Source organism: Castor canadensis, chromosome 7 (genome assembly GCF_047511655.1).
Source record: "Castor canadensis chromosome 7, mCasCan1.hap1v2, whole genome shotgun sequence".
Taxonomy (NCBI): Eukaryota; Metazoa; Chordata; class Mammalia; order Rodentia; family Castoridae; genus Castor; species Castor canadensis.
Genome location: NC_133392.1, coordinates 9,637,401 through 9,650,111, shown reverse-complemented (window position 1 = coordinate 9,650,111; position 12,711 = coordinate 9,637,401). Strand labels below are relative to the sequence as shown.

At 48.0% G+C, this 12,711-nt stretch overlaps 1 protein-coding gene across 1 annotated transcript in view; it reads left to right on the top strand.

The window, feature by feature from the left end:
* Positions 1-12,711, top strand: part of Htra1 (HtrA serine peptidase 1) — a 46,376-nt gene that overhangs the window by 28,768 nt on the left and 4,897 nt on the right. Inside the window, exons 4-6 of the mRNA XM_020171771.2 lie at positions 9,964-10,158; positions 11,190-11,222; positions 12,472-12,586. Coding sequence (XP_020027360.2) covers positions 9,964-10,158; positions 11,190-11,222; positions 12,472-12,586 — 343 coding nt within the window. The remainder of the gene's footprint in view (positions 1-9,963; positions 10,159-11,189; positions 11,223-12,471; positions 12,587-12,711) is intronic.

Sequence of the window (12,711 nt, the reverse complement as noted above, 5' to 3'; positions counted from 1 at the left end):
ATCAGGCTCCTGTTACTGGATTAATTTTTTTTAACCATTTTTAGGGAGGTGGGAATCCATATTTCACGAGGGAATGGAAATCTAGACTCTGAAGTGGAAGCTGGCTGGCATTCTGCTCAGCCAGCTTCTGCCCAGAGGCAAATGGGGCCATGGTTCCTCATTGTTCTGATTGCAGCTCCTCTTGGCATGTGAAAATATTTCAGTTCCTCAAACTCTCAGCACTGGAGCCCCGTGTGTTCTCTGGCCCTATTTCAAGAACTTCGTTGATTATTAAGGAAATTCTTTGGCTTCATTTTTCTCTTAATATGGTAATGTCTTTTTTCACTTTGGCACTTTTTGCAGGGAATTGGATGGTTCTGACAAGGCAGTTCCCAAGTCATCGGGAGTGAATTTATAGGTGCCCCAGTGGGAATGTCTTCTGTCCTTCTCACTTAGAGGAGACAGTTTAGTAAGTGTGTGACAGTGTGTAAAAGTCCCAGATTGGCCAAATATAGCCTGTAGCCCAACTTTTTTTTATTAATAAAATTTTTGGGGGGACACAGTCATGCCCATTCATTTAGGTAGAGTCTATGCTTGCTTTCATCTTGCGCCAGCAGATTTGAATGGTTGGAATAGAGACTATATGGCCTGTGAAGCCAAAAAAAAAAAATTGTTCTGGCATTACACAGAAAGAATTTGCCAACCCTAGGGGCTTGAAGTGGCTGGAAGAATATACTCATAAGAACCAAACCAGGTGAAACTCTAAGGGACCAAGGGGAATGGGGACAGACAAGTGGATATCATTTGGGAAGGATTGACTTTGCTGAAGATCAAGCTTTGGTCTTGCCAGATTAAACAGAGAGAGGCCTTATATTTGCCTGTTTTTCTGTGATGTTGGTAGAAAGGAGTTTTCCAGAATTCAAAAGTGTTTTAGTTATCCAACTTGCAGATCCTACTGGATCTTCCAAAGTTTGTTTCATGTATTTCTATTTTTCATTATTCATTTACTGATTTTATAAATGCTTATTGAGCATCTGTCTTGGCCAAATACTCTATTAGGTGCTGAAGATATAGCAACAGTGAATAAAAGTCATAGAGTTTAAGACCTGGAGTGGAAGGCAGGAGAAATGGAATAAATGCAGCAGTAAGTACAATGAAGGAGACAAAGAGAAGAAGAGGTAGATGACAGCAGGGGTGGAAGGCATCCACAGATTGTGTAGGCAGGGGAGCTCGCCTGAGAAGGTGACATGAGCTGAGACAGGGCAGACAGAGAGAGCCAGCCACAGGGACAGAAGGAGAGATGACTAGTGAAGTTGCTTAATTTCTTCTATTCTGCCCAGTCTGGAGAACTTGGACCATGGGTTTGCAGTCACCCACTGAGAATATTTCCTGTCCTTTTCACTTGGGAGGAAAATTGTTATTTTCCAGTGAGTTTATGATAACCTTCAGGAACATTTCTGCCCATGTTTCTGCATGGCTGATTACTCCGAGTATTGTCTGTGTTTCTTACTGACCTTGGTTCTTTGGGGCCCTTGCCCATAAACCAGGAAGCTACAAGGTCTTCTGTAGTCAGGTCCTGAGAGTCTGAAAAACGCAGAGAATTCCATAGATTCTTATTCATGGCAGGAAGATTCAGTTCCTCATAGCTGTTTTCTTAAAACCATTCAGACCTCTTTCTGTAGCAAGGGAGAACAAGACCTCATGGTGAACTGAGGACTGATTCTTCCAATAAATGTGTTAATTAACAAGTCACCAGAATCTGATAACAGGAACATGTTATTAAATACCTGGTATTTTCCTGGTTTGTTTTGTCTACCAAACAGCTCACAAAAAGCTATCTCTCCATCCCCATTTTATGTTATGGATATATATTTAATTACAATACGCTCTTTGTCATTGACCATCTCAAGTTGTTTTTATATAGGGGAAGGTATGTATCTTTAAAACGTTTAAACTATTTTTAAAATGGTATATATTGAGCAACTTCCCTGCATATGAGGCCCACACAGGCTCTTTTATTAAAAAAATATTTTTATTAGGATATATTCATTGTACAGGGGGGGATTCATTATGAAATTTCCAAATAGGTTTATATTGTACATTTGTTAGATCACCCCCACCACCTCTCCCCCTTACCCCCTCCCCCTCCACTTAAAGCAATTGCAAGATGTTTCTTTGTTCTATTTCATATATGAAGTCCATCAACCATACACCCTCACTTTAATCTCCTTCATTCACCCTCCCCCCTCAACAAGTACCCCCCCACACTATACCTGTTTTACAGTTCTGTCTTTTGTTATTAAGTCAACGTTCGAAGGGGTTTCTCAGTGTATCCCTGCTGTGAGTATACTTTACTTTGGGCCATTCAGCCCCTTCCATTACTCTCCCTTACCCCTCACCTCCCACCCCTCAGTTTTCAACAGCTTTTAATGTATAAACTTATGTCCTCTACCTTCACAGATGTGTTTTACGATATTGTTGATGCTCTAGCATTCTCTTTTCTTTTCTCACCTTCCCCGAGTTCCACAGAGCAGTTCCACTATTACAGACATGTTCTACTTACGAGTTTGCATATGCTCATGTTTGTTTTTGTATATATGTTTATCTTTTGGATCTATCTTAAACATGCAGCCTGTGTCTTTCTGAGCCCTGCTTACTTCACTTAACATGATGTCCTCCAATTGCATCCCTTTACCTTCAAACTACATGTTGTCATTATTCCTTATGGCTGATTAAAGTCCATTGCCACACACGCTTTTAAGTGGTCATGGGTGCTGAGAGGCCTGAGTATCTTCATCTTAGCTTGGCGGACATGGAGGGGCTTCTGCTTGCTGGACACAGAGCTTACTGAACAGGAGGACCACACCACATGCCCACCTCTCACAACTCAGATAGCAGCTGCTCCCTGGCCTGCCACCTGCAAACCAGGTCACGTGTGAGTCAGCTACTCTGATTAAAATGTCAGACCTTGGCTAACCTGAGTATTACCCAGTTTTAAGACCCCAATAGAGCTTTTAAGATCTGTCTCGTTCATTCTTCTATTGATTTCAGAAGTATTTATTGAGTGTCACCATGGCCAGACCCTGTAGCAGCAGCAGCTGTGCTCAGGTCAGTGGACAGAAGGGCTTGGATCAAGGGGGCTGATGTATGGAGAAGACAAAAGTTAGACTTGACCATGTTTTTCCTCCTCTGAGTGCCACAGAATATATACAACCACTGGCTGCTTGGGCTCCTTGTATAGAGCTGTTGACATTTTGTGGTTTAAACAAAAGTAGGAGAATATTTGAAATGGCAAACATTCCTTGATATATCTTACAGGAGACTAAATATTATGGTGGTGTTCACAAACAGTGAGGAGGAAGATGACTTTATTTTTTCATTTGCATTCTTTCTCTGTTTTTGCACAACCATCCTATGTTTTCTTTTTCTTTTCTCTCTTTCCCTCATGTCTCCCGTCTCCCTCCCTGCCATCCTCTCATCTTCCTACTTTTCTGCTCCACTTCTTGACAGCAAAAATGCATGTCGGCTAGGGAAATGAATGCTGGTGACTGGATGACACAATGTTCCTGACCTGGATAGGTTAGAGGTCAGTGGCGATATATCACACCCCTCCTATCTTGGCCTTTGGCTCCTTGGTCTCACCCCTCCACTCACTGCAACAGTACCTGACCTTTTCACAGTCATATTCTTAGTCTTGCTATCACTCATAAACTTCTTCTCTAATCCAAATGTCAGACATCTTATTCTTGGCTCACTACCTCCTCCCCTGTAATGTGGCCTGAACACTTACTGGCCATGGATTCAGAAAGGCCCCATACTCTAGGCCACTGTCATAACTTTATCTTTGAATTTGTATCTTGTCCTAAACATCCAGTGATACAATGGCGTATGCTCAGACGGCTTGGAGCCTTGGTTCAGTCACAATTCCTCCTCCTCCTCCCCCTCCTCAGAGTGGGTTCCCAGCCTTCCTATTCCCCTGTCTCCAGGGACCTCTGTCCTTGCATGACCTTCCTTCCTGCTCTGTGTAATGATCATAACTACATCTCATCCCGGGAAGAGTGTGGGCATGGGGAGATTGGGAGTTGGGTGTCATATCCCACAGCATCTCAAGGCCGTACATGTGCAGGGCTCAGGCTGACCATGCTGTAGTGTGTCCTGTAGGCCACTGGGTGGGGTAAGCTTCTGATCTAGGTACCTAATGTTTCCTGGCACAGAAGTGGCAGTGCTTTTGTGGCCATCATGTGTCTGTTCTGTGGGTTGGGAAGTGGGATCTTAGAAAGGAGAGGTGCTGGGCTCTATTTTCCTATCCCAATTGGTGCACATTGCATGGGTCCTATAGCTGACTTGTAAGACCAACCGGGAGTCTACTTGCCACTCTTGGAATGTCTTCATTCTCAGAGGACCATGACTAGCAAATAACAAAAGCATCAAGCTAGAATGAGAGAGAGTGTGTGTATAGAATAAAGGAAAACACTTTGTGATGAAGGGACATACGTTTTATTTCACACTGGGCCCTGTGGATGCTGTAACTGGTCCTCAGCTAAACTTTGGCTTACCTGATCCACATTCCATAGTTCCACCACCTTTCCACTTCCTCTTACCTGTGCATGTGCTCCATCCTTCCTTACCCAGGCTGGAGCACTCTCTCCTTAAGCAAGCCCGTAGATGCGGACGTCCCTGATGACTCTCCAGTACACAGTCTGTTTTCCTTAGGAGGCATGCAGGTTCCATGGTGGGTATGGGGGACGCAGCATTTCCTCCATTGCACATTTTTTTAAAAGAAAATGAAAGGTTAGCATAACTGTTTCCAGAAGGCACATTGAATCATTCAGTTGAGTTGCAGCCAGTGGCTGCAACATTAGCCTTTGAAGCAAACTTCAGCCAGCACTGGGCCAGCCTGGAAACCCCAGCCCTTGAACACGAGTGTGTTGGGCAGCTGGCAGATACAGTAGATTCTGCAGATTCAGCAACAAAAATATTTTTGTAACTGAGAAGTGCTTTATAGTTTTCAAAGGCGAGAAAGAAGTGATTGACTTGGCTCATTAGGTTAAAAAAAAAGTTGCCACCTTTCCCTTAATTTTGGTTTTACTGGTTTATTTTACTGCTCCTCCTTCCCTCCCCCAAGCTTTAGGGAATGTGGTTGCAATGAAGTGAGCACTGAAGGGCTGTTAGCAGAAACTGAACTAGTGATGGGTTATAGCTTTTTGTGGTCCTCCCTAGAGGACAACTGGCCAAGCCACCATCTGGAGGGTTCTAGACACTTCCTTTCATCTTATTGCTACAGAAGCTTGCAGAAACATCTGACCCCACTGGGAGTTGTATACAAAGAGATTTTTGAAGCCCCCTGGTGTCTTTTCTATCTTACCCATTTAACTCTTGTCTACTAATAAAATTTCTGGAAACATCCAGGTCTTCTAGAAAGAACCCTAATTGTCAGAGCTGAGAGCACATCGGCATTCAACAGACTCAATTCCCTCAAAACTGAGACCTAGAGAAGTCAATCGGGTGGCCCAGGGTCACAGAGTAAGTTAGTGCAGGATCCAGATCCACCGAGAGGTGCTGCTGCCTGGGAGAGCGTTAGGCCAGGGTTAGTGGAACCCAGGGTGCAGTGTGTGCACACACGTATGTTTCATCTGTCTTCACTTCTGCACTGGTTTGTCGGTGTTGAACGCTGAGCCCAAGGCACACCATCAGAGCAGGACAGTCCTCGGAACAGGCTTAACTTTCTTGGCTGGGGAATTTTGGCAGCTAAGGTTCATTCATTGTTCAGATGTAGAAGCTGTGCCACATCTAGAGCCTACAAAAGCAAGGCTGTGGGCATGCCTGGCTTCACCCCCTTTCCAGGGATTGCCTGAGGATAAGACAGACTCCTGTGGAGAAACCATGCACTAAACAGAAAGGCCAGTCCTTTACCTTGAGTATGACCTCTTGTCCCTCCCATTTTCTGGTCTCTGAGTGTTCTCAGATGCTCCCATTGCTTTGTTCTGTGTTACACTGGCTATCATCACCTGCCCCGTGCAGTGTCCGGAGCACAGAGCGGCACTTTCCTGGATGTCAGCCTTGTGCTCTGAGCCCCCAGGCTCCTGCTTTCCACCAGTGTGAGTGAGATCAGACTCGCTACGGAATGTCCCTTATCCTAGAAGAACTTGGCCCTCCCGGTAGGATCTGAGGTCTCCTTCTTGGCTCTGTGACCTGAAGCCTTACAGCTCTGCTTTTCTACCTCATAACTTTTGTGCATCCCCAAATTGTGTTTTCACGTGCTGCCCTTCAGTGTGAGACTCTGACATGTGCAAAGGGACTGCAAGGCCCCATCTTCCTCTCGGCCTTCCCATCGCAGGTGTCAGGAAGAGGATGGATGTTTGCCCTGGGTACTTCTTAGGAGAGCTGTGAGGCCCCAGCAGGATGGGGAGACTTGTGAAGTGGCTGTTAGGAGAGGGGCTGGCGTCTTGGAGATGGCCTGTGCTGGTGTTGCTTCAAAGGGAGCCTCAGACAGAGTGTCTGCAGCTGGGAGCCTGGAGGCAGCTTTGATGTGGGCAGCACCACGGGAAGCAGCCTATGGACACAGAGCAGAGTGCTAGACTGGGTATGAATAGACCCTGAAGTGCAGCTCAGAATCTGCAGGGCAGGGCCAGAACGTGGCTGTGCCTTGAAGCCATATGTGCATTTCATCTCCCCCTGTCCCCCATGGAGTGTATGTCTAGACAGTGATGGAGTAAAAAGCTCAATTACGGAGCAGGAATTTGGCCAGCAGAGGTGTAGCTACCGAGCAGACGGGCCCGGGATGAGGACTGTGGCTGAGAATGAGCTCCACTTGGATCTGAATGGGCTGAAGAGCCAGCTCGTGCAGACAGCTGGCACCTGTGGTGGTCAGGGGCCACATGGCCCCCAAAGGCACTTGACATCACGGACAGCCATAAATCTGGCCTGGCCGGCATCTCGGCACCATGTCACTCCCTCACAAGGATTTCCGTCTATAATTAGAAGTCCAGGAGTTCCTGCATTACGGGGATTCAGGTCCAAGGCTGGGGAGCCTATTCTCTTGTTTAGCCAGGTTGTTCACTCTGTGAGAAGTCCCTCTGTCTGAGCCTCAGATTACACATCTGTAAAACGGGAAAAATTATGCTCTAAGTGCTTACTTGCCGTAAATGTGCTTTGTTGTCTGTCAGGCAAAAGGTTTGTTCCTTTCACATAAATTCAGGGTCTCTAGGATAAAACTCCACTCTCCACCCCACCATGTATATTCCTTAGTTCTGTCTTCCCATTACCTTTTATAATCTATGATAGATATGTCTGAGTGAATAAAAACTCAAGGGGACTCTGATTATTGGTGCCACCTATGGGGCAGGTGCAATGAGAGTAGTGTGTGTGTCCATGTTTCCTCCTCTGTGTTTGAGTGGGGATGGTTCTTGCGGAGACCCTGGGTCCTCAGTTCTCATCATTGGTGTCCACTTTGTCTAAGCCCATGTAGTCATCCCAGTGATGACAGTGGACAAGTCTGCTGTACTAGAACCAGGCTTGTCCATAGTGCTCTGGGCTCATTGTGGTGGCAGGCAGTATTCCTGGAGGCCTGACTCTCCCAGGGTACATGATGAGTAGCATGCAGGCCTCAATCAACTGATCTCGTGGGCTTCTTTCCCCTCTGCCCTCACAGCTTTGCCAAATTGTTCTTTTTCTCAACATTTTCTGGGCTTGAGCTCAGACTTTGGAACAAAGAGCTAGACAGGGTTGTCTTTAGGTCTCTGCCATCTAAGTCCTCCAAGACTTGGAGCTACATCTGGTTCCCTTCCCAGGAGGTATAGTGGGTGGCCTGGAAAGGGTACATGCTAAATGCTGATTAAGTTATCCACAGCAAGACCTACCTCAACCTTCTGATGTAGCCTCCACTTTGTGGCTGAGATATGGACGGGCCCACCAGTCTGAGTCTGAGCTTGACTTCTTGCCTATAACTGTGCTTACTTGTCCTGCCAGTGTGACCTGCCCCAGCAGCTTCTGCCACCATCCTTTGGCTACCCCTTGAGGCCAGTCCTGAAGGCTCAAAGATAGAGCTTCCAGCCAGCCCCAGGCCCATTGTCCTGGATGGGCCTCCCCCAGTGTGGCTGGGTGCACATCACCAGCACGACGCCTGCCCCACCCTGCCATGATTGCTGAGGTCATTCCTGGCAGGGGCTGCTGGCGCAGGCCCAGGGTAAACACGCCACACTGAGCTTGCTGCATAGAGTGTGGGACTGTGAAGGGAATGCCACAGGCTCTGGCCTCAGGTGACCCCAAGCAGGAAGAGTCACAGGGTAGAACTGTGTCTCATGAGGTGACATGTAGTGGCCTGTGGCAGCACAGTTGGTGGATCTCTTCTCCTATTGAGTTAGCACAGACCTGAATACTGGAAACAGTAGCCGGTACTTAGCTGATGCTCACTCCAGCCCCAAGTTCAGAACTGTTCAGACCCTAAGTCACCTGGTTCTCACAGTAGGCCAGTGAGATTGGTGGATGACATTACTCCTACTTCTCAGATGAGGCAGCCACAGGTCTGAGTGGTTATAAGTTCAGGCAGGATCTTAGTGTTGGCAGCCTGGCCTAGGCCTATGCTCTTGACTACAGACAGCTTTTTGTGGGGTGGAGCGGTGTCTGTGACCTGAAGGGCTCTTTCCCCTCCTCCTCACATCTTCAGATCAGTTAGGTCTTGCACTCCGTCCTCCACATTCCTTTTTCCTGCCTGAGTTCTTAGCCAGCATCATTCTTAGGGGATGCATATGTGGGGGTGGAATCTTAGTCACGGTGCTATGCACGGGACAAGAGAATCAGGTTGCAGGTCTCAGTCCCAGGGATAAATTCCTTCCTGCTGTGTCCTAAGCCACCTGGTCCCTCAGCTTCTTGTCCTCACCTGTTAAAAGGGCACACTGATCACCCCACTCACCAGTAGGTTTCTATCTGTTTTTGGCAGAGGAGAGGCTGAAGTAGCCACTGGTTTCTACCTGCCCTGTTTCTACCCCATCCAGATCCCTTTAGCACCTTCTTTTTTCAGGATGGACAGACATGAGGACTCCTGAGTTGTTCTTAGCACAAGGCCTGGTACAGCTCTTGGATTTATGGCCTGGTCCACGTTGGACTCAGTAAGCAAAGCTGAAGGAACTTAGGAGGTTCCTGGGCTGTGTGAGAGGAAGGACCTGAAGCCCTCCATAACAGAGTGGGAATGACCTCAAGCCCCTTGGCCCTGTGACTCTGGGGAGAACTCCACTGGGTCTGTCTTATTCTAAAGAATTCTCTGGGGCTCTTGACTGCACAGCCTTCATGGGGTGATGGAGATGGGGCTTCTTGGGCTCATTCCTCAACCCAGGCTGGGAAGCAGAGGTGGTGATGGGGACCTTCTCAGGACGAGAGATAGCTACTGCTCAGGGCCTGGTATCTAGTTCCGGGAGGCTTTGCCTCCTCTGCCCAGCCTGGTGCCTCCCCAGGACTGTCATGTGCTTAGCACAGAGTGCACTGAGTCCCTGCCTGCCGGCCACCCACATCCTCAGGACTGGAGGGGTGTGCATGTAGGAAGTGGATCAGGTTCACTGCTTTCCCGAGGCCCCTTGGGCTCAGGGTTGTTCCCTGGGCCTTTGCTCTCTAAGATTTATCCAGACGGTCCTACTCCAGATCCTCAGTCTATGTTATTTCCTTCAGTCCTCTACCCTGAAGTTTTTAGGGCAAGTCTGTTGTAGCTCCAAGATGTGATTAGATGCCCAAATGGTCTCCTGTCATCTTCCCATTTTCCTTGGCATGCAGCCCCTGCCCCCCACTTCACTGGCTCCATAAGAGCATGTAGTGTATAGATTACAGCAGGGGCTCAGACCCCAGGACAGTGGTGTAAGGCCTGCATTCAGTTCCCCCAGGACCTGAGCTAATGTTTCTGAGTGACGGGTCACTGCTTGCTCTTCCACTGTGTCTCTGCATTTCTCTATCTTGCTAAATTGAATGAATGCAGCAATGCTGTCCTTGTGGTTTCAGGGAAAGCTGCCTGTCCTGCTGCTCGGCCGTTCCTCAGAGCTGCGGCCTGGAGAGTTCGTGGTTGCCATCGGAAGTCCCTTTTCCCTCCAGAACACAGTCACCACGGGGATTGTCAGCACCACCCAGAGAGGTGGCAAAGAGCTTGGGCTCCGGAATTCGGACATGGACTACATCCAGACAGACGCCATCATCAATGTGAGCCACCCACTTGCCCCCACTTCCTGCTACTGGCTAGAGGTTGGGGCAGGTTTATGCCAGAGGATGCTGGACTTAGGAAGCAGGGGTCAAGTCAGGGTTCTCATAGCGTTGTTCAAGGGGTTCTTCTTTGAACTCCTAAAGCCAAGAAGACTGAGGGGTCAGCACCCCATTAGCGATCATTCCTGTGCCTGCAAAGGGCCCTTTGGATTTGCCAAAGGACTGCACAGAGAGGAGCTCCCTGTCCTACTAAGAGGGTCGGCGGCTCCCCTGTCCTGTGGCTCCTATAGCACACTGTGGATGCACGGCGCCTCCCTTTCCTGCAGGACGGACACTCAGTGCAAGGCTATGTAGCCTCGGGGAGGCACAAGCTCTGCCTGACCATAGTCTGAGCATTAGGTCTCCAGCATTCCATGCTGCTCCCTCCTGAGCTGAGGGTCAGGGCTCATAAATGGAATCTCTTGATCATCACATTTTTCTACTTCAGCTCTCTCCCTGGAGGATTGGTATTTCTGAAAAGTGATGGTTTTTCTCTCCCCACACCTGTCTAATAAATAAGAAACCCAGCATGTTTTGTGGACTCGCTGCCTCTTACAGGTTTTATTCCCAAACTTTCTTGCAAAATGTGTGAAATCCTGGAAGTAGAGCAAACCATATGGACTCCAGCCTGGAGCGAGGCAGGGTTTCCACTGAGGGGCTGTACAGGTTTGGACTGTGTGATCCTGGAGTGAGTGAGTGAGCAGCCAGTCTCATCCCAGGAGGAAGAAGTGGGTTGGTTAGGGGCTGTAGAGTGAGTGCAGTGGGCCTCTGGGCTTCAGAGCCAAAAATTTCCTGATTGTGGCACATCTCAGACTTTGTGAAAATCACTAAGGTCCTTTTCTCTGGCAAAATATGAGTTTAACAGTAACAGATCTCAGGAGAGGACCATGCTCCATATGCTAGGCACAGAGCTCAGAAAGCTGCCAGGCAGGGACACAGATTGAGCATGTTATGACACAGGTCTAACCTTTCCAATTCTATTTTAATTTCAGTATGGAAACTCCGGAGGCCCGTTAGTGAATTTGGTAAGGTCTTTTAATACCTATGTCATAACATTTGTTTTTATGTATGCACATACTGCTTTTGTTTTGCTTTCCTTTTAAGCATGAGCTTGCCAAGACATGTTATGTAATTATTCTAAAGTGCTGTGTGGATGTAATGTTCCTTTTCTGGAAGGAGTAAGGCATGGTGAAGTTGTGGGTTGGGAACCTCAGGTCAGAAGACGAGTTTGTGCAGAGCCACAGTGAAGCAGAAAGGGAGGAGTGTCATGCTGAGGGTCTCAGTTGTGCTCCCTGCTGTAGAAGGATACCTCCTGAGCAAGTTTCCAGGGTGATGAAGCAGGGAGGAGCTGGCCTGGCTCCCTTTGTGGTGGGAAGTCACCCGCTCACAAAGATCTAGCTCAGTGTATCCTTAAATACTTCAGCATAAAATCAAAGCCTTCAGGTCACAGACTATCAGAGCTAGTGAGCAGCCTGGGTGTCACCTACAAAGGTTGAAATCGTGATCATTAGCAAGGCCCTGGGTGGCAGTGCCTCTTGCAGGGTGTCTGGGCATAAGGGACTAAAATCTTACCACTGGTGGGAAGTGCATCAGGAGTAATTTATGCTCTCTTGTCAGCTTTTCTTCTCCAGCAGAGGAAAGGAGGAGGTGCAGCTGTGCCCCTAGCTGCCCTCAGCCCTTCCCAGCCCTTACAGCACCCTTGGAGACACACGTTCCTGGCTGTGAAGCCAGCCAAGGCCCAACGGCAGTTTCTCCCAACATCTGCAATTACCTCAAAGTCATTGGAAATGGGAGAGGCAGGAAGGACGGATGGCCACCTTAGCAATTCAGAGATTTTGGAACCATTTTCCATGTGAAAGGAGCAAATATTGTGGATTTTGAAGCTATCTGTGCATGCAATGAGGCAGTGACAGTTCCCACCTGTTGATCAGAAGGATCCCTCGATCCATTCAAGGCTGAGCCTGGCTGATACTGCCCCTGCATCCCGATGCCTCTACCATCACCATCCCGGGACTTCCTCCGCCAGTCCCCTGTCATTCTGACTTACCCCATGGACATGTTTTTTACTGATAATTTTAATTGTACAGATTTATGGGATACAGCATGATACTTGAGTATATGTAGCCAGAATGTAATGATGTCATCAGGATAGCTGACATTCCCTTCTCCTTAAATGTTTTTCAAAGACTTCTTCTATTCAGGTCCTCCACTCTCCCAGCATGCACCTGCCTCTTCTTCATAGTGTCGCAATACCATTTCCGCCTTGCTTTTCAGGATGGTGAGGTGATTGGAATCAATACCCTGAAGGTGACAGCAGGCATCTCCTTTGCCATCCCATCTGATAAGATCAAAAAGTTTCTCACCGAGTCCCACGACCGACAGGCCAAAGGTAAGGAAGGCCAAAGGTAACCTGAGGCAGCCTGGGAACTCCTCAAGTTGGTCCTGAGACTTAGCTGCACCTTGGGGACTCAGGGAAGGGGAAGATGACAGTTTCTACCACCAGCCAAGTCAGCT